Raw genomic sequence first — 26087 nt, forward strand, 5'->3', positions numbered from 1 at the left:
ATAGGCTTTTGAAGTATTTGCTTGGGGTAATAAGTATTTTCAAGTATGTAGTTTCTTGCTGTCTCCATTCATAGTTTTGAATTCAAAAATGAACTTGCAGTGCTAAAAGCTATTCAGTTTTACATTTCAACAGTAATAATGCACTTCTCCCAACTTCATTGCATTAGAAAAGCAGAGAAGGAAGTCTATCGCCTCTTGATCTTTTGAAAGAAAAAGGAGGGTGAAGGACTATCATTTTTTAGTCTAACCAAATACAGAAAACCACATTTGAAATTCCATGCTTTGCCCCTCAATCTTTTCTACATTTATCTCTTTCTGGAGAGCGGTTAATGCTGTGTTGTATGTTGTAGGCTCTGAAAAGTAACATGATGCTCAAGGTGGGTGAAGTAGTTTTTGAAGTGAAAATACCACGGACACAGCTTGTCTTGTTTGCAAGAAGAGGCTGTCAATTAACAATTCTCATCAGTTTAGCCTATCACCTAATAGACAGAACTTTGCACTATATAGAAAGCAAGCCAAATGCCAATCTTTAAGTCATGCACTCAGGAAAAAAATGCTGGAATTTCCTTGTAATTATGAAATAGTAGCTGGGATTTTGTTATGCTCAGCCCTCCCAGGCAGAGGAAACCCAAGGAAGGTACCAGGAATTTGAAAGCTCCTCACTGATGCATGAGGTAGCCTCAGACGCATGCTGCAGAGGTAAAGGACAGTTCTTCCACAAGGAATATTCTTGCCAGTAAAATTATTGCCCCTTGCACGCAGCGGCAGGTGTCTTACGCAACAGAGAGGTCCAACTTGGTGGAGGGATCTAAAGTGCTCTTAAGCACAGTGTGGTTCTTGGATCCATGACATGTCTTGGTATGCTGGAATGACTTAATGTCACAGCAGATCTTTTGGCTGTTTAGTGGTTTCCACTTTTTGTTTTCTTTCTTAATATTCCTTTAGGAATATTAGTATTATCTGTGTGTTTTGCAGTCTGCTATATGAAGAGGTGAAGGTGGATGCAGGGATCCCAAAGCAACCGATTTGGACTTGGGAATAAAAGCCCTTATTTCAGGATTCCAGGATGTGTGAGGAATCAAGCGAACATCTGAGCAAGCAGTCAACTCTTAATTTATCTGCACAGCCAGCTGAATTAAGCAAACTAGAGCAAGAATGGAAACATTAGATCATGCTTTATGATCCTCTAAAACCTAGGCTAGTTTTAGCCTTTTAAAGGTCGAATGTAAAACACTGGCACACTGCTGCCCACCTGCCATTCCTCTTTGACCCCCAGAATACATGTTGCAGAAGGAAAATCACTCTGCAAGCTATGGTTTGCCAGCATATAGAGGATAAATAGCCTTGCTCTTCCTCTTCTCCTCCAGTAACATTTCTGCTGTGTAGGGCCATGTGGACGAAGTGGGCAAATCGAATAGAAAGGGCAAATAGAGACTACTGCAGGGGTACTCAGAGTTAATGCTCTTTTGGTAATTTTAATTCCCCATTGCATGCTATTTTATTCTTCATCACCTGTGTCAGAGTACATTGTGGGGACAGCCAGGCAATGACAGCATGGTCACTGACCAAGCTCTTCTGCAGTGGTTAGGGAGAGGGCTTTGCCTACACACATGCGGATTTGGGACTGCAGTACTGAATATTGCTCTTTTTCAGGTACTGTCCCAATGCCTTTGCATTTCACTGGTCTCACCACCTGAGTGGGAAGGTGACTTTCTGTCGATAGCTATAGTGGAGCTGCGGAGTTGGAACTCTGTTTTTTCATCAAAAGCAACATGTGGATATGTTCTTCTGTTTACGTGGCAGACATGCACTGCAGTCCTCTAAGATGCATTATACTGCTTGAGTTTAAGACATCAGAGAGAACAATCTTTAGCTTTCCCTGAAAATCTTTCAGGCCAGGCCCTAAAACTAGCAGCCACATCTGAAAAAAAACCTATAACTTAGAACACATCTCACACATAGTGGCACTCAGCAGCAAGCTAAAGCAGCCATCTATAAGACATATCTGCAGTCTTGCTAGAGCAGATAAATTCAGGTTAAACCAGCAGCCTGAAGGCTTTCCTTACAGGGAAAACTCAGGCAAGCAACAGACTTCAGTGGTAGTTGCAGGAGTTCAGTAGCTTTATATGATGACAATCACCCTTACTGTCAATCCCAGGCCATGCATGATATGAAAGAGATCTTTCATTAACTACATAGGAGGTTGTCGCTATGGCAGATCTGCGTTGTATTCTGTCAAGTAGAATGCTGCATGTCAATTCCTATGTAGCAAATCATGATATATGTTTAAAGCCATGTTTGCAAATGGTCAGCTGGCAAGTGTACTGTGCACTGGCCCATCTGTTATCCCAGTAATTGGGTCAGCCACTGCGGAAGAAGCTGTTTTGCCCCTGCGGTGACAGAAGCCATGACCTCATATGAAGAAAGCCTGTATCTGACTAGGGATTTTAACCCTGCGATAGAGGGGGGGAAAGTGTTACTATGGAATGATTTGGAACTGGCAGACCCCTGTTAGCCACATTAACAACTTGGTTTGTGGAGCAATTCTAACTGCTTCTCAGAAATGATGATGAAGGAGAACTAGGAAAGAGGTCTGAAAGTTACTGTTACAGATCTGACCGCATCCTACCTACAGAGATAGCTGCCAGGACTTGCTGCCTTCCTAGCCAGCTCTACCGATCATCAGCTCTAGCATCCCTGTATTAACACCAGTTACTGTCCATGTGGAAAAATGCTACTGGGAAGGTGCTAATATATTTTAAACTTTTAGGGTGGCTGTTTTAATTTGGTGTTTCCTTTTTCAAGAAGAACTAATGACAGTGTTGATCGCTGATCTCAGAGATAATTGGTTACAAAAATAACAAAGTTATAACTACTCCTATTTTACATCTTTGTGAGAGGAGAATCAAGCTGTCTTGTACTTTAAGTATTCATTTCTTCTTTGCCCTCTGTCTCTCAGGGCAATTACCCATTAGAATAACTTCACTAGGATTGTAACTCTTCCCTATCCCTACCAATTTTAAAAGCTAGAATGCCTGTTTTTCTCAAAGTTAGGCTCTAGTCTGAACAAGAAATAACTTTGTCACAAAAATCTTATGTTACCTAATTGGAATGGACTATTTATCTTTAACCTCTGAACTTTCTTGGTTTTCTCTTCTCAGACAAGCACCATTACAATGTGTACGGAATGAGTTCCTGAGAGTTCAGATGTCTGTGTTGCCTTGGCCACCTCTGCAGTACAAAGCCAGGTACATGATTTTTGTAGTGAAACTCAACAGCTTATCATTCAGCTTCTTCATTGACATGAGTATATAGATAGTATGTAAAACAGACTGAAAAACTGAGCAAAGCTTTCTCTCAAATGTAAGTGAAGCACCTTACAGCTTTGCTAGAGTTTAAGCACCAAGAATAAATACATATTCTCAGAATGAATTCTAAAGGCGATTTAGTGAAAAGAAAGCTAAAGTGGGAAGACAAAAGGAAAGCTGAAAGCTTTTAAAATAGTTTAATACGTTGTGCTCTGCCACTAGTTCAGACTTTATGACCACCAGAGTCACTTCTGGTCTGGCAGCCAGTGAATCGTCAGCGCTAGCAACGTATGAGTGGAATTTTCACCTACATCAGCCATTTCCATCACTTCTTTCGCATCGGACTTCTAAAATCCCTAAAGTATTTAATAGAATTATCACTTTAACAAGACAACAGTTGCTGAAACTTGTTGAAGTTAGTTTAACTTCATTGTGCAGCCTACATCACTGCTGAACATCCCTTTCTCAGATACGCCTGTAAAATATGCAGTGGATGATGTCCAGCAGAGACAAGCTCATCACACTTCTGCTGGCTTGGACAAAGGGAGGGTCCTCTGCTGCTAGAGGTGAAGGAGCTCTCTTTTGAAAGAGGAGCTAAATGGTGTGACTGAGACAGAGTAATGTTCAAACATCTTTTTAATATGTGGATCATATTCTTCACATAACATCAAGCCTCTCAGTATAAATAATCTGTATACTCTTCCTACTGGTGCACGGAGGCCAGTTTTCTGGTTACCCCACACTGCCCCAGCCTTACGGGGAAGGCATGCTGTGTGTTAGGAGACTGGTCTAGTTGGAACACTAAATAAACCAAGCAGTTGGGCGCATAGCCTTATAGACAGGCAACTTTTTTTTTTCTGTGCTGCTGAGAAACCTGGAGTTTGTTTAGATGCAACCACTTATTATTGTAGGCATGGTACTCTCTCTCTGAGCAGCTGCTAAAGCAGACAATGCTCAACTTGATCTAAAGTGTTCTTCCTGAACCGGGGTATCCTTTTTCTTACAGAAGTAGCCACACTCTTAGAGGAAAGCCAGAGGTTGTGCCAGCTTATGCCATAAGTCTATAAAATATCTTCTGACAGATGTGATTGACAGGAGACTTTGAAGGTGAAGGTCTCAGTTTCTTTCGTGTAGTATCCACAGTTTTCCTCTGATGATCTTGGCTTGAGGCAGTGACATGAACTGATCCACCCAGGAGGGTCTGTTAAGTGGCTCCCTTTAAAACAAACATCATCAATGTTTTACAGATCAGCCAGCAGGGGTCCTGCCTTTGCCAGTGATGAAAATATACTTAAAGGTCTTACTGTTAATTGGGTCATGTTCTTTCTGGTGAAGCTTATTGGGCATTGAATTCAGTCCTTTCCCCCATGCCTATAAATATTATACTCACAATAATAATCACAGCAGTAATACATTTATTATGTTTATTATCACAGTGCCTAGCAGCTTTATCCATGGAGGAAGACCCTGTTTTGCTGGATGTCACACAAGCACAGAATAAAGCAGACGGCCCTGGCTGAAGGGGCTAATGATCTAAGTAGGAGGCAGCATTCAAAGCTGGATATAGACCAGCTGGCAGAGGAGGCCAAGGAAACAATAAGACAGCACTAATCAGTGAATATGCTGTGATCTCAGCATAACAGCTCTCAGCATAACAGCTCTCTGTTGTCAAGATTTCAGTAGAAAAGCCTTTTTATTTCTTGAAACAATAAGAAAAAAACAAGTTTTAGGGAAGAATTAAAATGGGGATAGTACATTAATTTTGCATGTTTATTGGGGTCAACTCCTAATTATAAAAGGGCAAGTTCAGGAGAATAAATTTTCAGACAAGCGCTCCTAGTTAACACAAGGGCTAAAGCTTGTCTTAGGAGGCGATAGACAATGGGTAACTTAGGAAAGGAAGAATGATACAAGAGAGTGCTAAAAACAAGAGAATATGCAAAGAGATGGGTGATGTGGTCCAAGTGGCAAGTTCAGGAACTCTTCTTTGTAGTAGCATTCTAAGTGAACAAGGTTAAATTAATCAAGTCTGGAGAGGAAAAAAACATTTCGGTAATTAAACAACAGACAATGAGAGCCTGGATGAGAATTTTAGCTGAGTATGTGTTCACTTAAACCACTCAAACAGAACCAATTTAAAATAGAACCTGGCAATTTCTAGCAAACAAATAGTGGATTAGAAAATCCAGCATTTCTTGAAGATACATAATTAATATACCCAAATCACATGCATCAGCTTCAAATCATACTCATTCCTATTTTTTTTTCCTTTGGACATTATTTGAAAAAGTCATGACTATCCACTACTACGATAATTGTACAAACAATTAGACCTCTTAAACCCTGAACTGTAACTGTGTTACTAGATCTCTTATTCAGGTTATACATACTGCAAAACAGTAGGTTTGGCTGTTATCTGACAGCATTAGTGGGGAAAAAACTTTAGAGATAATGACTTTCTAAATCCATGTCCCAGTACTGAATGATTTCTGCAATGTAATACAATCTTTTTCATGAGATTTGTAACTACACAATTGCTTATACAAGTTCTTCTCTATATGAAATTATAGTATAATGCTTACAGCTTTAAAAACACCAGAACAGATTTCTGCAAACTCTAAGTCTTGACTTGTTTTAACATCTTTTTTCTGCCTATTGGTCTTGGTGTTAAACTGATCTCTGGAAAACACCACCACCAAAAAAAGAGAAATCCTTATATCTTGATTTACACTAGGAATTGACTAACTCTCATGCAGATACTACAAATATAATTTTCTCTATTCATTACATTTCTTTTTTTAATTAAAAATAATATAAGCATTTGGAACTGTTTCACTGTCTAACTTTCTGGCAAAGTTAAAATGAGCTTTCTAGGTGCTGTACAGTTTCCCCTCTAGATGGTAGAAGAGAACAAATTCTAAGGTACTTCCTCTGTGAAGGCTGGGATGATATTAGAAGAAAAACAATACTGCCCGTGAAAGTACAGTGCAAAGAAGCTGAAAAGTTGTGATAATTAAATTATCTCTGTGCTCTGTTTTCACTTAATATGAGTAAAAATAATTGCGCTGAATACACTGATGGTTCCTAATAATCTTAAAACTGGAATTTTAAAGGAATGTCACCATTACAAGAACATACTGAAAATCCTTTAAGAATATAAACATCATAATTTAAATGTAAACTGTTTTTAATGTAAAAAGTTATTTCAACACACCTGGACAACTTCTGTTTTCTCTATGAAATCCATCTTCTGATTTCCTTCAGTGTAGTTGAACTGAAATCTGCAGTTGTCCAATAGCTATCGCCTGGATCCTGAACGATTTCCATGCGTCTTTACCTTTTTCATATCAGTTATGAGTAACTCTTACTAAACTTCAATTTTTTGCAATTTCTCACTTTAATAAATCACAAAATGCACTTCCAGGTTTTTAGTTTCAAGCTCTATTACATATAGACTCTGCTACATCTCAAAATGTTCCTGAATAAAGAGTTGTAGCATTCACAAACAGATCAAATATAAATCTTCTTTTCACTGAACTATTAAGTGGAAAAAATTAACTATTAAGTGGAAAACCAATAAGTGGAAACATTATGTGTGCATTGCGTGTTAATACTGGTTTTATTAAGTCCCCCTCAGCAGCCAAAAAAGAAACCAGGTTGCAAAATAATCTCATGTCTAGGCAATAAAAGCCTCATGCTGGTAGAATGAGTCACAGGCTATGGAGTATATGTAATCCTCTGCTCACTTCTGTTATCTTTAAATTTGTATCATTAGATTCTAATTCTCTATTATTTGAAAACATTCAAAATCATTACTCTATGAGCTCTGAAGGAGAATAAATGACTAGGTAACATTCTCTTTTGGTAATGGTGAAGGGCATCAATACTAGGACTTTACCCCTATGCAAATGTATTGATGTCATCTAGAAAAAAATACCCAACCACTTCCTCTTTCAGTTGTTCAGCTTTATTACTTGCAATATTTTAATGCTTCTAGACCTGCAGCTCATCTGTAGGCCACAATGGTCCCTATGCCTGAGTTTCTAGTGTCAAAAAGAATCAGAATTTTGAAAACAAAAATGTTCCCCTTCATCCTAAAGGAAAAAGAACATGGTAGTAACTTTTAGGTCATCTTTGGTTAAGTTTCATGCATGCAAGTAAGACACCTTGTGGGCACTTTCATATTGTTATCTCCTTAACCATAGAATGAAATTCTTGCTTTTTTCTCCCCACTGCTTCTTCCAACCTTTTTTGTTCTCTTCCAAAATTGCTGTTTGCAAGGCTAGAGTTTAACACAACTGTGAAAAGATAGAAGGGATTTTTGGTGGCAGACCAACCTTTTTCTTGATGAGAGCATTCTAGGCATCTTACAATATAGCTAAATTGTGCTTGGATGCTACACAGGCAACCTTCATTCCTGCATTTCCTAAATTAAGTGACTGTCTTTGCAACTTCTCTACGTTCTCCAGTGAACTGTCTTCTACCGTTTAAATTGTAAAACAAAAGCTTCCACTGAACGGTAAAACTCATCATACAGAACCATATTGACCAGGAAAGATCCAGATAATTACAGACCAGCACAGCACTCCCATGTGCAAATTGGTAGAAACTATTGGTAGAAACTGTATAACAAAAGATGGAATGAATAGACACCCTGACAGCTGTGATATAATGAGGGAAAATACAGCCATTGTAAAAAAGTTACACATTGCAAATCTATTAGTGGTTTCTGAAGAAGATGGGATAAAGGTGATTCTGTCAAGAAAGTACATTTGTATTTCCAGGATGTTTTGGGCCAGGTTTCTCATCTATAGGAATTAAATAATCACAGAATGAAAAGGACAATCTCCTCATGGATTAATAGCTATTTAAAAGGTAATAAAGATAGGACTGGAATAAATGTCGAGTTGGAAGTTAACAGGATGGAATCTGTGCTGTTGAGCATACACATTTTTGGAAAAAGGAGATCAGATGACAAAGCTAGCGAGGATATGAAATAACTTCAGATAGTCAAAACTTGTTTATAAAGAGTTCCAAAAGGATTTCACAATATTGCATTGTGGGCAATATAAGGACTGTTAACATTTAATATTGATAAATGCAAACAGAAAAAAGCAACTCTTGACTATACATAGACATGAAAGGCTTTAAATTACCTATTACCTTTGAGAAGAGAGATCTTCAAGTCACTGGGGATGATTTGCCAATAGAAAACAATGAAGTGTTAGGAGCTCCTGGGAAGCAGGGAAGGAATATAGAACAAAACATAATGTTGCCACAGCATAGTCTCTCCATTTCAAAAATAGATCGAGAAAAAGGTGGAAAGGAAGAACAAAGATATCGATAACTTCCATATAATGGGAGATTAAATACACTCTTCAGGGTGGGCAAAAGACAAATCAGAATATGAAGTTATGAATAGCATAGAGGAGGTGATTAAGCAATGATTATTCAGTTATTTCTCACAGTACAAGAACAAGAGGGCACCCGATGAAATTACAAGGCAGCTGCTTTAAAACAAACAAAAGGAAGTACTTTTTCATACAGCACATAATTAAATAGCGGAACTCACAGGATACTGTGGAGGCCAAAAATATAAGTGAATTTAAAAATATTAGACATGTAACATAGGCCCATCAGTGGCTATTAGACATGATATTCCAGATGCAGTTTCCAACTTGGGAAGTTCCTATAGTCCTGAGGGCTAGAAGCTGGGAGAGTACAAGCTGAAAGGATGGCTCTGTATTTGGCACATTTCTCGCATACCTTGTCTAAGCATCCACAATTGCCAGCGTTAGAGACAAGATACCTAAATAAACTTATGGTCTGACATATTATGGCTACTTTTACATCTTTTAAGTGGTCTTTCCAGTAGAGAAGGGGGGCACGAAGACAGTGACATACAATTTCCATGAGCAGATTGCTCAGTTTATAAATCAAACATGAGAGCAGTACAAAGATACTCTAGCTGGGTCCATTCAAGCTCATTCGGGCATAGGGGATTCTGCTAGTCTAAGCACAGTGTATTGTAAAAGTACCTTTCCTGAGCCAGTTTTGGTTGAGGACTGTGCTCTCACTTGGATTCAGCCCTGCTGGACGTCCCTTGGCTCTACACAGTGCCAGTTCAGGTGTCTCCTACAGAGGAGCTTCCCTTTCCAGGACATTGAGTAGCATGGGCTCTGCACAACCTGACTGGGAATGCGCTGCTGCCTCCATACATTTGTATGACCCTGTAACCAAGCTCATAAAGCTCTGCCAGCAGAAGATGCACCAAAGACTGTACTGCAGAGACATCAAGTCAGGCTCTTCTGATGACAGTTTGGGTTTGGAGGCAGAACCTATGTTTTTCTTCTATGGTGTTTAACTAGCCTTCCACGAATTTGAGTTGAAGAGCTGACAAGTACATTGCTAATGTGTTTCAAACCTATTAGCTAAATAGGAAAAGGAACACTGATTTTCAAGAATAATGTTTTTTAATGCTAATAAATTGCCTAATAATAATTCCAGCTCTCCTTCCTGCCCTTTTCCTCACTTTCGGCTCCTCCTGTCTCCCTTCCCAGTGCTGTCATCCTACTATCTTTATTTCCTCCCCAGTCCTCCACCCCCTCCCCTTCTTGCTCATATGCTTCCACCCCCAATCCTGTCTTCCAAACCCTAACCGCCTCTGTTTCTGTTCCTTCGTATCTTTAGCAAACTTTGCTATAGTTCCCCTCACTGGGCTTCTTGTGCTAGCCCACTTACCATCCTCCTTTGAGTGTTCTTGCTCCTGGCTTTTTCTATCCATCTTTTTCTCCAACTGTTTTCCAATGCAGCTCTTTTCATCTTCTGTCCACACTGCACAGAGCCCAGAAGGCTGAGTATCGAATACAGAAAGACATTCAGTACAGACAGCGAGTCACGCTTTCCTCAGTTCCTGTGCCTTCAGCCTCCTGATACCCCATCCTGCTGCTACAGCGGCAGGAATAGATGGCGGCTAGTCAAACGGAGAAACTGAGGGACTGAAGAGTGCCTCAGGTCTTCACAGAAGTTATACGCTGAACTCCTGAGGCACCACATGGATTGTGTGCACTTTTCCTCACACTTCTGTCAGTTGATCACTGTTGAGTAGTTTCACAAAGAAAGTGAAAGGCATTTCCTTGGTGTCAGCACAACCACCACATCTAAACATGAAGTCCCCATCCCAGAGGTACCAAATTTCCACAGTGAAAAAGCTCTGAAAATATTTGTAGTGTGTGCATAACAAATTACTTCCATCCAGAGAGTCTAAGGCTGGAAAGAGGGACTTCTAATGGAAAATGTTAGGCAATCTTATGCATGGCTACCCAGTCCCCCCAAATTGCTCTCTACTTACTGTGTCTGTATGTAAGTGTGTGTGTTGTGAGTGCATATATATACATATATGTAGATAATTTGACACCACTTATAACAATACTGTTAAGCGAACATTGTTGCTGTAAACCCTTCCCTCAAGAACAATTTTTGCCTGGATTTCCCAGCATTGCATGCACTTGCGCAGAATACACATGACGCTTCGAATACAGCACGCTAACTTTTCAAGCCGTTGCTACAGCTGCAGCTGCACAAGGGGCAATTATTTGAAGACGAGAAAATGACGGCCTGTTAGAGAGCCTGAAACGGGGTCGGCAGAGGACCTCTGGGGGATTTCAGTTTCGAGACACATGGCAGCAGAGAGAAGTGAACAGCAAACTTTGCGATGTTGTCTGAGTTTTCTGCACAACACAATACTACACTGCCTGGGGAACATGTAAGAACAGCCCTTCACAGATAGGTGATCTTGGCAGAAGTGCCGCCTTTAACGGCCACATTTCAGGTACAGGCTACACGCATCAGTTAAAACTCCCACTCTTTCTCTTTTTCATTTTTTTCCCTAGTAAGAAAAAGCCACTATTTCCCCAGATCACACGCCTGGTAAGGTTTCCAGAAATGTGAACTGCAGGCTGAATGTCTGGTAATTCTCCATTAAAAACATCAGTAAAAGCGACCTTTGGGGAAAAAAAAAAGTTGTGTTAAACAAAAACCCACAAAACCTACAACTGTTCAGTGGCCAAGCCCTGTCCTCGGGACAGCTGCGAACGGACACCTCAGGCTTGCCGCGCCGCGGGGACAAGCTTTACCGGCGCCTTTCCGCACAAGCCCGCCCCAGCCGAGCGCACCCCACAAACGCTGAGCGCGGCGGCGGCCCCGCCCCCCGCGGCGGCCCCGCCCCCCTGCGGCGCGGCGGCGGCCGCGGGGGGGCGGTGCGCGCTCGCGCAGGTGGGCGCGTGGCGGGGATGCAGCATGGCAGAGCCGCGCGGCGACCCGCACCGCACCACGGGCTCCACCCTGCTGCACCCGCTGAGCGCCCTGCTGGGCATCCCCCTGGACCAGGTAGGGGCGCCGGGGCCGCGGCCGCTGCCCGCGCGCCCCCGAGACGCGCTCCCGCCGCAGCCCGGCGGCGTTTTCCGGCAGAAACGGGTGTTGGGCGCGGGCTCCCGCGGGCGCGGGTTTGGGCAGAGGGAAGGCGTGGTGCCCGCAGGCGCTGGGATCGCGTGTGGGTTCGCGCGCTGCAGCGTTCGTGTGGAAGCTGCTGCTGGCTGCGCGGAACGTCCTTCATTTTTCCTGGCTGTTCCCGTGCTCTTAGTAGAAGCCTCCGCTGCTAGTCGCGATGCTGCAAGGCGTAGCACTGTGCTAACTGCGAGAAAGTTTGCAGTGCTTGAATCGTTCAGTGCCTTCAGCTGCTTACCTCTTTCTGGCCAGCTGTTCTGGAATCCGTAATGTGCATCTGTCTTGCGAGGGATCTTTGAATTCAGGCACTGCTCTTATGGTTACGGGTCTGTGGAAAAGAGACACAAAAGCCTTTTTCAGCGTAACACAAGAGCCCGCTGGAAATGCAAGGTGCGTGTAGAGAGATATGTAAAACACACAGGCGTACTTAGAGGAGTTTTACAGGAGAGCAAGGTTGTGCAAAATGTTTAACAGTGTAATGCACTTTTGGAGATGTTGCTCTCTAATGTTTTAGAGGCTCCTAGTTAACCTGAGAGAGAAAATGTCGCTCTTTTTTTCTTTCTTTTCCCCATCCTTCTGCTGTGCGAGGCGTGCGTGCACCTGCTGCCCCTTCTGTGTTCTTTCAGCGACGAGGAAGTCAGGTCTGGAAGTTCGCGCCGACCAGAAGAGTCTCCTCAAAGCTATCAGGAAGCTGAGCTGTGCGCTGAGAAACCTTGGCAGCAGAGACATTGCCCATAAAAATCAGCACAAGCTTGGGACTGACGTGCTTTCTGCTGTGTTTGCGGAGCAGCTGGCACTACGTGTCATTTTTACTATTGTTTGTTTTTAAAGTTGAGCAAGAAGTGTGTCATTAGCTGTAGAAAGATTCAACTCCCACACCGAAGCATGCTGATTTAACTGATATTTCCCTTTTTTAACAGAAAGCAGTTTTTAATGTGAATTTTTGAATTATTTTTTGTTTTTAAGAGATTTCTTAACATTCAGATCCTCAAAGAATCAGGGCTTGATATCTTCTATAAATTAATACTTTAATTTAGGAGAAGGGGCATGGATGGTGTTAGTTTCTTTTCCAAGGTGGTCTGTGCCTAAGATTGATGAGTACAGAAACACTAAAGGAACCATGAACAGCAAATGTTTGCTGTTCCAGCTTTTTTGCAACAGCGTAATATATATACAGTGCTAGGCTGACTGGGTCACCGATCAGTGAATACTTGACAAATAAGGATTTTTTTCCAAGTTTTCAAACATTTATCCTTCTATTCAGTCAAGATGCTACAAAGACAATGTTGTCTGGGGGGAAGAAAATTGTCCCCTTACTGCTGCGAGCCTGAGGGCCCTTTGCTGCCTGGGGTTACGTGCTATGGTTTGCGCCAGGGCCCCGTCTCTCAGTTGCCGGTGGCAGGCGCCCGTGTCGGGTTGTGGGTTGGGTGCAAAGGGGCAGGTGCAGGTGGAGGGTGCGTGCATGCCCTGCCAGTGCCCTGCTGGAGGGCGGCGGCTGGGCTATGCAGGCGGGCTCTATCTCTGTGAAGTGCCACGAGGTGAGGTGAGGTGGCTCGCTGGATGTCTTTGCAGGAGTTCAGAAAAGCTGCCTCGAAATGTAGTTTTCTTCATCTGAAAATCACTCCTCTCCCCCCCCCCCCCCCGGATCCTGCTTAATTGTCCTTGTGAGATTTTAATATTGTCCTTTAAAACAGCGTCGCCTCCTTGCCACTGCAATCAGCTGGGCAGTGCCAAGCATCTGGGACTGCTGCTCCCTCAAAGGAGGAGACGCCTAGATAGTTGCGTGCAAGTGGTGTGCCACCGCTGTCCCCTCTCGCGACCTAAGTTTTGACTCTGACCCGTAATGCTAACACCCTCAGAAACAAAATAGAAACATTTCCAACCTTTGTGCTACATGGGAGCTTGTTTGCCAGGTGGCGTTGGTCACCTGCTTCATTAGGATGGGAGGAGGCTTTTGTCAGAGGAGAAAACAGAAGCTGCCTCGGTCCTCTGTGCTGAACGAAGCTCTGTGGAAAAAGTATTTTGCTAGATGTAAATCCTGCAAGTCGTGAGGATTTGTTTACATGGGTCCGTCATCACAACGCTCAGGGGCTCTCTCTGTCTTCCATGTGGCAGCTAGGCTGGGTCAGAGGACGTGGTCTTTGGTTTGTCACCATGTGTGAGGGTTGCCATGCTCGGCCTGTGGGACACCTAAATCTCACTTCTGTCTGTATGCCTGTTGTTTCCTCGTGTGTCAGAGAGGCTTAGAAGTGGCTAGAAAACACACGGCGAAGGCACGCAGAAGGAGTGTTGACCCTCCAAATCATTGCTGTACCTCGGTGCCGCATGCTGCCTTTGCGTTGCATGCACAGGCGACTTGTCAGTGCTTTTACATAGTCAGTTTGCCATGAGATGCTTTTAGGATCTGTGAGAAAGATCAGGAAAAGAAGAGGTCTGAAAAATAAAAGTAGTAAGTGTTACTATTTCACAGCAGGGGCAGAAAAGCTATAGCAATGGCAGATGAAAAAATGTTGTCATATAATAAGCAGCTATTGTGTGTTACTGGCTGTTGGAGGCATAGATGGATATGAAAATGTCATTTTTCACACTGGTTGTTTTCTTCCTTTTCAAAGTTATGACTTAGGTTTAAAAACAGTGTGGAGTTCCAGAGGGTGTAATTCCTAGCTGCACAGTGTAGTTGGCAGACTGTTCACATTTGGTTTACTAGACCGTGTATTAGCATGGGAAAATAGCAATGTTTTCTGCTATTTTCATGCTAAAATAATCACTGTGTCTCAGTGTGAATTTGCATCTCTTTGCATAAATAATGTATATAAATATAAATCGTGGATGACTTATTTTTGAATTTAACATTGAAACTTTTTTTTTAAGAAGGGCTATATTCAGTAACAAGATTAATGAGCTCAGAAGAGGATGAAAAGACTATTTGAGTTCAATTCATCCTCATATCCTAGGAAAGCAGACTTTGAAGTTTAGCTGACTTGTGTTCTAAAAATATCTGGCTAGGTCAATGACATACCTCCAGCAGTATTTGGAAAGGGAGGTGAGGTTTTTTTATTGTCCTTGTCATGTATGCCCAAATTACTGATTCTGGGACATCGTTCCTCCAGTGCACTTGTCATAACGTTTGGCAAAATATGTTTTTTTGTTCTAAATGCCCCAAATCACTGATTTTGGGACATCGTTCTCTAGAATAAATCGGTGAGAAATGTAGAGTTAAAGATTAAACTTCTAATAGTGTAATTCCTTTAAAGAAAATGCATGTGTGTGTAAATACAGTGAAAAAATAAATATGCTCTTTAAAGGTATGTTAAAGGTATTTTTAAGGGCATCATTAATCAATACTGAGTTTTTACCATGCCTTCCTAAGCTCTAGGCATCTCTAAAAGTTTTTTGAATTCAAAGGGTTAAGACATTTGATAGAAAAAGTTTTACTTCTCAAGGTTATTCTGTTGCACAGCGCACTTGATATCCCAGGTTACCCACAGCCTTGGAAGTACCTGCCCAAATGCAAGTGTTCAACTGCCCTATGACAAGCCTTACATTTTAGCCGGCCTTATCCAGACCTACATCTATCAGTACCAAGCTCGTTGACTTTCAAGGAAATACATTATCTTTCCGAGGACTGTCTCACAAAAGAATGTCATATGAGCATCTTCTCATGTTTATATCAGCAGAGAGCTTCAACTTTGGTGTTTTTATTGATGAAGCATGCTGTATTGCCCCCCAAGGAGTGAAGGGGGGGAAAAAGTACATGTAAATTTAATTTTGGATGCATTGGCTACTTATTACACACCTTATATTTCATTTTAATCCTTTCTCTGGAGCTGGTCTGCATGTTTATGTCTTGGCAACAGTTTAAATCAAACACTCACTCTGTGAGGGGACTGTAGGGCAGGTATGTGTTCTCAGAATAGCTGAGGTATTAGAGACGTCTTCCCACCATTCCTTGAGTTTGAATAGCTCTCTCCCACAAGCGTCCTGATGAGTTGGTTTAAAGAAGAAGATACGCTTTTGTCCTTTTAGAAAAATAAACACAAATTCTGGTCTTCAAATCAATCAATCGTTGTATTAAGCATCATATTTTTCAGTTAACTGTTTTGCTGTGTGACTTTGGTTTTGCTTTGACTCTTTCTGGCCAGTCAGCAGATTTGTTAGTCCCAAGCCTGTTTGCATAACTTTTCTAGTCCATTTTTGGGGATCTGAAAAGACAAATAAAAACTTAACTTTCTAGGAACACAACAGACTTAGGCTGGGAACTTTAAGGTTCCCTTAATGATCTTAAGTAGAGGTATTCAAGGATGTAGTGCTGAAGAAAAAAAAATCATAATTTTTTAGAGATCAAAGCAAGATAACTGAAAATAAAAGTTTCAGTGAAGACCTAAGTAGGCTTAATATCTGTTTTTAACCTGAAAAAAAGCAACTCTGAGGCAACAGAAAAAATTGTTCTTGTATACTATGAACTGTGCTACGATTTAATGCCCTAATGCCAGTCATTCTGCAATTGAAAATTCAGTGCTGTTATTTTGAATTGCACCAATATTCTCAGGTTTATTGCCTCCCTGCCTGACACACCCTCAGCTGGGAAAATTAAAGCTGTGTAACTCTTAGTTATTTGAGAGACAGCAAAAATGGAATTCGAAGTCAGCATCCTAATGCACATTTACAAAGTGATATTATTTAGATTGACAAAAACAACTCAACTTTGTTTTTTTCTGATTTTGAGTATCCAGAGTTTGTCAATTTATTGTCATTAAAGGGAAGCATTAGCTTCTTACTGTAATGCCATAGGGGGCATAGCACTTTATTTAAAGAATCATGCATTGAGGCATAGTCTTGCTGGTCCTGTTGTGGGTCCCCTATTACGTGGGTGCCCTGCGAGCAGGGTACAGTTCACAGGATTCATGGGCTGCACAGCTCTTCCATGCATTTATAGCAAAGGCTGTAACTCTTCTCACTTGTCTCACCTGCTCGTACAGGGGCTAAGATCCTTCATGTTGTTGAGACAGTCCTGAAATGGAAGTGTAGTAACTTCCAAATAATAAGGCTATGTCCAAAGTATGTCTTTCTGTTCAGGTCAGTTATTATTAACAATTGTAATAGTAGATTTTTTTCCTCTGTCTTGGAAACATGTGCTGCCTTTTTCAACGTGTTCTCTCTCAGTTGGGCATTGCAGTCTTGGACCTCATGGCTGATGTCTTGATATTATGCATGTAAATATTTCCATATCCTTTCGTTCCTTGAAAACAAAGTCTGTCCTAGTAAGTTTTTCATTTGGCAAGGAACAAAAGCACAACTGGAATCAACTGCTTGCAATTTTCCCTATTTTATGCACTTTCCTTCTCATTTGTGTTAAATGGGAGCTGGAAAAATAAACCTTAGAGTTCTGCATAAAATTTCCTGAAACCTTCTCTGTGCATTAATCATGCTGGGACTGATTTAGTGGTGCCCTGCAGCTATTTGGAGACAGTCTAAGGTTGTGATGAAGAATTTCAGGCTCCAGAGTAGGGGTCAAGGCAGTGAGCGCTTTGCTGGCTCTGTGCTTGCAGGGGAGACCCAGATGCTTAGGATTTCCGGCATGCTGGCCAGCCTGGCATGGTGCATAACTCCCTGGCTGCTCCTCACCTCCCAGTACAGTGTACATGAACAGGCAACTCTCAAGGCTGACTTGCCAAACCGCAAGTGATGCTGGTAGTCCTTGGGCAGGGGAGGCTGCTGCACTGGGCTTGGCATCAGCACGGAGGTGAATCCAACCTTCTGTACTTGTCTAAAGCTGGACAAAATCAGCTTAAAGGTCTGATATCAACAGGCTATGTTTCTCTTTGGAGTGAAACCCACCCCCTCAGTGGCTGCTGTATGACATGACCCAGTATTTCCAGGTAGCCTTGAGGATACCAACTTCCTGGATGCTCGGGTAGTCTAGTGAGAGTATTTAAGGAGGGCTTCTAGAAAGTCAGGCTTGCTCTTAAAACGACAGCCTGGTGCATGGATTGCCCTTGCACTGTGCTGTCAGTGGCAGTGTTTACGTTAATGTGTGGTTCGGATCAGGAGCACACTTTGGGAATGAATCCCCTGATCGCCCCCATGTAGCAAGCTCTACTTCACGTATGAAGTGGCCCCAGAGCAGCTGCCTGGGGTGGCTTTTGGGGGATGCTAAGCCCAAGGATGAGCTCCGGGAGCCTGCAGTGCCGTGCTGCTGGTGGGCGTCCAGGCCACAGCACCGGCGTAGAGCTGAAGGGACACCCTCCAGACCAGGTGTGATGCACACTTGGGGTCCTCAGCATGAGCTGCTTTGCAGATCCACTTTTACCAGGCCAGGCTACTTGGTAGACATAGCCAAAATCTCTGGTATTCATTTAGTGCTTTCTTCAGAGCACAGCGCTGGTCAGGCTTGTTTGGTTACTTTCGGGATGTGGAATCCAGCCCGCGCTGTATCGGGTGTTCGGCTTGGTCAGTCGGTTGTGGCTCTGCAAACAAGGAGAGCTGCACTTTCAGAAGAATGACCTTTGGTTGCTTACCCCCCAGAGCAAGGCGCGATTTGATCATCCTCCCTTTTTACAATCTTAATTTGTTCATTTTCACCATTTTCTTTTCTTCTTGGCTTAAGGCCCTTTAAACAGCTTTGCAGAATTGTAGGTGAGCACCAAAGCACAAACAAAAGCACAAACAGTCCTTTCTGACATAAATGTTTTTTAAAAACATTTTTTTTCTTGCTACTTAAAATATGTTGCATCCTTACTGGAGTTGGGTGAGAAAACATTTTTTTTAACATGTTTCAAGCTTCCCTCACAAGAGGAAAATTTCTATCCTGAATCAGGTTAAAAAAAAAAAATCCCCAAAACTCAACAACATGAGTAGACAAAAATTCTAAATGTGGCTTTGAATCAAATAAATTGAAACATCTAAAAATTTCCAAATACTTTGTTCTCAATCATTCCATTTTAGTAAAAATCTAAATGAAATACCATATTTAACCCAAAACTCAGATATTCACTAGTGAGCTTTACCAGCTTGGAAAATTGCTGTCATTTGTGGGGTTTTTTTTGTTTTTCTCTTTTTTGAGCAACAGAAATGGTAGTCTTTTCTCCAACAATTAGAAGAAAAGTTAGTTGATCACTGTCTGTAGTGTGGCTGTCACTATGCTGCCTGGTCCTAGGCAAACCAAATAGTAAATATTAGGACAGTTGTTCATTCTTGGCCTCCACAGAAATAAACTCCATCTTTCTGGATCTTTTGTCCATGTGGGATTTGAGGGCTCTGAACATTTACCTGGTGCTTCTGGATGGCTGGGTTGCTGGACAGTGGGAATCCTGCATATGTCCACTGTGCATGTCCTCATGCAGCGGGCACATGGTTGGGGGGATCCTTTCTGGGCACATGTAACCTACCTAGATGACTTATGCAAGGATAGATACACCTGAGTGCATGTATCTGCCTGGAAAGTCCTGGACAAAAATAGAGCAGTCCTATGAAATGGCAGCTTTAAAAAGCATTGCTGATGATCAGCATCAGATTGTATGCTGCAGACTTCCAGCTCCATGAGTTAGGCAGGCTGGAAACATCTGGGAGGGGCCAAGGGAGAAAGGAAAATACTCCTTCAGATCACAGTATTTTGGATTAAATGCATTAAAAAAAAAAAAAAAAAGCTATTTCAGGCCCAGAAATAAATGTTAGCTGCTGCCTTTTGTGCATAGGATGATCATTTGCTCCTTCTGCATGCCCAGGTCTTGTGACAAAAGCTCTAATTGGACTTGAGCAGTTTCATCGTTTGTGGTTTCTTGTTGGAGTGCAGTTTGGCAGGGGTATGTAGATAGGGCAGGAATGGGGAAGGCAACATGATCTGACACAAGATGTTTGAGGACCCCCACCCCCAACATTTCCAGAATAACTTTCATACTTGTTTTCATGCTATGTTTGGGGGGGGGGGGGGGAATTAAACTTCTTTTTTTTTAAGTACAGTTGTGTAGAAAAGATTTAATTATTAACTCTTATACCTGACTTAAATGACATTAAAAGCTGATGAAAGTAGGTTTTTTCCTGCTATCAGTTCAAGGGAGTGTTAAAGAATAGTACAGTATTGACTCTGTTTATCTTCTGTGCGCACACAGAGAGGGCAGTTTCAAATCACTGACTCTTAAGGTTTGTGTAAGTATTTACACCAGCAAATTCCAACTTGTAGATCAATGATTCATCTGTTTGAAAGAGAGGTATTTTTAGAATTACTTTGTTCACTCACAGGCACTGCTCTTTCTCCGTTTATTAAGTTACCTTACACTTATACTTTTTATGCTGTGGGGTTTCTCAGAAAGTTTTGCAAACTATGCTGTATTGAGGATGAGGAAAAATAAATGTAGACAAATTTGAAGTTAAAGGACTTACTCTTTGAATGAAATTCAGTTTTTGATGGCAGTGTTTTACATCCAGAGTGAGTTCTAGGCACTGTTAGCACCTATGGTTGTTTATGCCTTTGTGTGTATGTTTGTGTTCACACCAATTCTCTTGAGGCAAAAAATTGTGGTCTGGAGTTGCCACAGCAACAATACCACTACACTCAGTGTATGTTTTTTGTATATTTTGTACCAGTATGTTGAAAGTGTAGGCATATTGCTCTGCTACATTGTGAAATATGATAGACTCCTAAGAGAGGAAACATTTGTTTGTTTTTTATTCAGGAAAATGTATCTTTATTTTAGTGTTATCTTTAATGCTAGGGCACTAGTTCCTGATTGCAGGCTTGTAACTGAAGAGAAGAAAACGGGGTCAGAAGTTTGGGAAAAGAAGGTTTTAGACAGCTTCTACTGATGCTAAACAAGAAATAAAATCAGGATTAGAACAAAGAATGGTCTGGAATAAAAGGAAAAAGAGGACATAACTATGTTTTTGTCCTGTTGTTGTTCCACATGTTAACTGAAGGATGCCTATTAGCTGTTCTTCTTTGCCATAAAACCAGAATGAAAATGCAAACAAGATAAATAGAAAGAGAAAAAGTGTAGGGCAGACTTCTTTCCTTAAACACGCAAAAGCAAAGTGAGGGAACTGGCTGTTTGCTTTAGAAATGTGACTGTTGAGAGGGGTCATGGTGAAAGTATGTGAGTGAGTGGATCTAGGACTTCTTCCCTTCTATCCCCCAGTGTTTCTCCATGTGGAGAGAGAAATGTGATAATATTGAAAGGCTGCAGATTAAAGAGTGACTAAAATGAAGATCTTTTTCATGCAGTCCATAACTGGACTGCGAATCTCATTTCAACAGGATGCTGCAAAGGCCAAGGATTTGGCCAGAGCTAGCAGCGACTTGGATGTTTATGCAAAAAACCATGACTGTCCAGAGTATGATATTTAATTGCCTAAAAGGGAAGGCTTTGGAAGTACATGCTCTTTTGCCTGCTCCATTTGGGGCCTGCCAAGGAGGCTACTGGCAGTTGCACTTCCCCAGTGTCCCTGGGGCATGCAGGGCTGGTCGCCGCTGGCAGTCCCGCGGGCAAGCGGGTCCGTTGGCCTCCCCTCCGCATATCTCAGCTCCGTGCCGCATTCATCGCTAGAGTTTCTTCACAGAGTGATACAGTGGGAAGCAGCACATCTCCATGCAGAAGATCAGTCAAGCTCCGAGAGGGCTCGCCTGCCCGATGTCCCACACGCATAGTGCCCAAGCTACGACAATCCTTCTGTTATTATTGTTATATATAAAATAACTGGCGCCTTATATGCTTTGTTGTGTATTCTCCTCTTGGTTATCATCTTGCATGTCTGACCTGTTTTTTTGACTGGTTGCTTTATCCGTATGCTGAGCATTTCCTCTGTGTTCAGTCCATGCTGTATATCTTTGATGCTGTATTGGGATGTTTTGTGATCTGCATGCTGTCTTTGATGCGATATCGCAGGTGTCTGCTGTAGTCTTCCTTTGAGAGGTTTCTGACATGCCGATCATTAGTCTGTGACCTAACAGCATATCAATCATCTGTCTTAAGGGTGCCAGTACCTCAGCTGCCTGCCTATCTCTGTTGGACCTCCCGTTTTTTCAGACCTGGGTAGAGTGGTGTCAGGCTGTAAATTAGATATGTTTCAGGGCTTAAATAATTATTTGGAGGAAACTGGTTCCATCTCTGCCTCCTCTTTTTCCCTTTCCCTGATGCTTAAGTTTCTGAATGTAATCACTGTTAAGGGCAAGGTACCAGACCAGTTAAGGAGATGACTTGAATGGCAGGTGTGCCTCTGTTTCCTAAGTTGGGGCTCAGATCTTTGCAGTTGGTTTGACTTTATTTTTGCAAATGCTGCCTGCATGTTGCCCGCTGGCTGGGGGGAGACTGGCCTCGTTTCTTTGCCGGAGGGTGGAAGTGCTGGCTTGCGCCCCGGAGAGGCCTGCAGCAGCCGGCGGGGACCCACGTCCCCGGTTCAAGGCCTCGTCTGGGCTGAAGCCCGTGCTCCCCCTTGCTCAGACGCCACGTGTTACCGATATAAAGCCTTGCGACAGAAAGAAATAGAGGTGGGAATAAGTTTGGCAAGCCAGTTGTGCAAATCCTGCAATATCCTAGTTCTTTTAAAGCATATTTTTTTAGGCTTTAGGTATAAAGGGCTTATTTGAAGGGAAAGCTATAATTATTTATGCAATTTAGAATTTTTTGAATTTTTTCCCCTTAGCCGTGTTCATGTTCATAGTGTATTTTGAGGAGAGCTAGTTTGGAGTTTGTGGAATTCTGTTGCTATGATTTTTTTCTTGAACCATAAGTTGTCTCTCACTGGCTAATAGAAGCATCACTTTAATAATTCTAGAATGCAAGGGCATTCTTCTTTTTTTTTTTTTTTTTCCTGAACTGTTAAAGAGGAAAAATTGAGGTTTATTCCTACTACCTAATAATTGCTGTCCTTTGTGAAGGAAAGCAATTAAAGTTTTTGCTATTGCTGAGTGGTAGCATGGCAGAAATGCTCCCAGGGAAAAATAAAATACCGTGGCTAAGTAATACAAGTGTGTGTGTATTTTCTTTCCTGATATGGCAGTTATCTTTGGAAAATTTTAGTGTTGGTATCTGAAGTTCTGTCACACTACAAATAGAAGTATGGAACTGTGCTGGGAGATACACAAACCAGGCAGCACTTTTTAAAATGAAGAGAGGCAGTAAAAAGAAAGGTTTTCTTTTTTCCTCAAATTTAGTAAAATGTAAGTTTCTCGTTTCTTTTTTTCTTAACTTGGCTTGTCTTTATGCTGATTCACCAACTGGCACTTGCTCATGCTGTGTGTTTTTCTGTTAGTTTTTGTTTTGTTTTGGTTGCTAAGTTTGAGAACTACAAAACCCCTTTATTTGGGAGGGGGTGGGAGGATGTTGTAAACTTCTGGAATTCATTCAGGGGCTATTTTTTCAGAAAGATACTAGTGATTTCCAGACATTTAAATTCAGTCTCAGTGGAGATGTTTGATGTACAGGAAGTCCTGAGCACTTGCTATCTCCAAGTTGCTTGCTTTCAACCAGGTCTGGAGTTGAGCACCTAAAATTAGACATGCCCCAAAGTTCAGCTTCCAGAGATGCTTGCTGTAGGTGTAAGGTGCTGGTAATGCTGGCGCGACTGAACAGCCGGCTACATTCTAGTCATCTTGTATGCTTCGAGATCCAAAATAAATGATTGTGGCATCTGAGTGTGCTGCACTTTCTAAGCAGAAGTAGGGAGAGAAAAAAGCCGCAACAGGATATTGTAGCTGTGCATGTTTTCTTGGTAGCTTCTCTTCCTGTCGCAGTACTGCAGGGGTTAAAAACTCAGTCTGCAGCTCACATAAATTAAGGTTAAACAAACATATTTATATTAAACACCATGGGGCAATAAATTTAGTGTTAAGCTGCAGAACAATAGGGAAGAGCAATATTTTATGACTGTGAAATCTCATGATTGTGAAAGCAAAAGTCTGATGTTGCCAGTTACTGGGGCTTGCTAATTTTACACCGTCACCATTACAGCAGATGCCTGAAACAAAGATAATTGTGCTTGAGTAACAAAGCACACTCAGGTAACCGTTTGGAAAGGGCTAAACAATCAAGGAAAAAAGCTTTAGCTGAAAAAATTTACTTGCCTATGGACGCAAGGGTTGCAGGCAACTGCAGAATGTAAAGTTTTCATTGTTTACAGAAACAAAGAGAGTGAGTTACTAACTGGGCTGTTCGCAGAGATAATTGCCCAAATATGAACTGGACATGTGACTCCATGGTTAAATAAATGGCTCTAACCAGAGGTTACTACTGCGAAAGGGGGTTTCTGCTTGTGTTCCCTCCCTGGCATCACGTTCCTGTTTCCTTGCTTGTGAAAAAATATCAATTGTGCAGCTGCACACGTTGATCTGGCTGAAAATTAACCCTAGAAATAAAAGGGTTGGTTTGCAGTTGGTTTAGCTCTATAATCTGCCTGGCTTAAAGGAGGTAGGGGAGAAGGGAACCCGTAGGCAGTGGCACTGAAGGAAGGTGGAAAACTCGTTACCTTCTTGTGGGTGTAGAGCTGAGCATCACAGCAGATTTCCCCTGGCCCTTACTGGTGGCTTCCCAAAACCTTTGTGTGTCCTCTTCTCCCTGTGAAGGAGAATTCATGTTGAAAGGTAGCAGTACCTCTTTTAGCAAATGCTGTGCCCCTTGGAGGTGGAAAGGGCATGGTGGCACCCTGCAGTGAGTGCTGCATATCTTGCTAGGTGGGAACATGGGACAGAAGAATGTAGATCTTGGTTGTGCCCATGGACCCTGAAGTGATTTTTAAGCTCAGCTGAAAACATTTTCTTCGATGTTTGAGAGAGTTCTCATGTTCCTCTGTTAGTGCTGTTACTGGGTGCTTTGGAGATGCAAAACTACTTAAACAGGGAAGAGGACAGGAAGAACTGAGGTTTGCAATACCTTCTGCTTTCAGAAGCAGGAAGCTGTGTTTGACTACACCCATTAGATAGGAACGTTGTTGAGCTAAAATTCTTATGCTGTAGATACTAGTAATTTTTTTCAGAAGTGCCTCCTGATTGGCACTCCATTTTTTTCTCTTCTATTTCAAGCACTTGAAGTGGGCTTGTTTTATTGCAGAATACCTTCTTGTAAAATACTATGCCATTTTTAGGTGTCTTTAAGTGGTAAACCAAAAAGTGGAGCACCATAAAAATTTCACCTCTAACACCTTACTGGAAGTCCTATTTCATAGTCTGAAGTTTCCTTTTTTCCTTCTGTTAATGCATGTAATATGGGTCCTTTTTATTTTTCTAAGTCTGCAGTGTACATTTCTGCGTGTAAGCTTATCGATGTAGATTTCTTTTGTAGTCAGTAGAAAAACCTGTTTTTGACATGTTTCTTAGGACTGGGTGAATTGCAGCCTAGAAATGCCTATTTTTTCCCCATTGATGATAAAAGGAGTTTAGATGGACTAGCTCAGATATCGACATCATTGTTTAGATAGATAAATTCCACCCCTTTTCAGAGCAAAGCCCTTTTGTACAGTTTTAAAACATGTCGTAATAAACTAATTTTTCAGTACCCTTGCTTTAGCATGCCCTTGCACTGAGAGCCTGATTTTAGTGTTTAATGCATGATGTTCCAGATTTTAGATGTGGAAGGACCTAATAAATTCTTGTATATTACCATTACCATGTCTGAAAGATTTAGTCTTTGATCAAGCCACTTTATTCCAAGGATGAAGTGCTTAAATTTAACACAGTGACAGTTTCTGCTGTGTGTGTGTGTGTGTGTGTGTGTGTGTGTGTAGGAGAACAACTTTCTTTTGGTTTATAGTAACTCGTAAAATTGGCACTTTCTTTTCTCTGCTGATGTTTGTTTCTTCACTGGCTGCTATCATAAGGATAACAGTGAACAAAACTGCTCTGTTTGTATCGGTGTATATTTTTAAAGACCACTAACACATTTTTCTATAGAAAAGGAACTGAAAACAGAATTGCACAGACATTGCAACAAGAATAATGGGGCAAGTTATTTTAGACTTGCCAGTTCCCATTCTAGTGAAGGATTGCACTTTGAGCTTATGATTTTATTTTTAAATTGGTGGATATTTGCAGTCACTGGGATTTCATCTGGCCTGAAAGTTAAGTGTGTTTTTGAATTGCAGCTTTAGAAACATTGCTTTAAGAATCCTGTCTGCAACTCCCACTGGCATTTGGGGAATATAATTTACATTGTAGCTGCAGAAAGAAATGCCAGCAGGATGGCTGGGCATACGTACATTCATGTGTGTTATATTCCTTCTTCATGTTTTAATTAATCAAATATATACTTATGTCTGTATTACTTAATGAAAAGTTGCTTGTCTTGGTGT

General features: G+C 41.7%; 1 protein-coding gene and 1 long non-coding RNA gene across 8 annotated transcripts in view; one reads left to right on the forward strand and one right to left on the reverse strand.

Moving 5' to 3' along the window:
- Positions 1–3517: 3517 nt before the first annotated feature.
- LOC135327534 (uncharacterized) lies at positions 3518–12607 on the reverse strand. Of its 6 annotated transcripts, none has more exons than XR_010387809.1 (5): positions 12343–12607; positions 12052–12141; positions 10050–10405; positions 8472–8542; positions 3518–4524 (listed from the first exon to the last, which is right to left on the reverse strand). It is a non-coding gene; the product is annotated as an uncharacterized LOC135327534 (long non-coding RNA). The 6 variants fall into 6 exon arrangements; XR_010387807.1 differs by lacking the exon at positions 3518–4524 and adding an exon at positions 4532–6645; XR_010387805.1 differs by lacking the exon at positions 3518–4524 and adding an exon at positions 4532–7606.
- MBOAT1 (membrane bound O-acyltransferase domain containing 1) overlaps positions 11524–26087 on the forward strand; it is a 58031-nt gene continuing 43467 nt past the window's right edge. Inside the window, exon 1 of one of the 2 annotated variants that reach the window (XM_026113500.2) lies at positions 11524–11696. In XM_026113500.2, the coding sequence (XP_025969285.2) occupies positions 11607–11696 (90 nt within the window). In that variant the 5' untranslated portion in view covers positions 11524–11606. The remainder of the gene's footprint in view (positions 11697–26087) is intronic. The other variant, XM_026113493.2, reaches the window with a different exon arrangement.

The sequence above is a fragment of the Dromaius novaehollandiae genome, chromosome 2, assembly GCF_036370855.1.
Source record: "Dromaius novaehollandiae isolate bDroNov1 chromosome 2, bDroNov1.hap1, whole genome shotgun sequence".
Taxonomy (NCBI): domain Eukaryota; kingdom Metazoa; phylum Chordata; class Aves; order Casuariiformes; family Dromaiidae; genus Dromaius; species Dromaius novaehollandiae.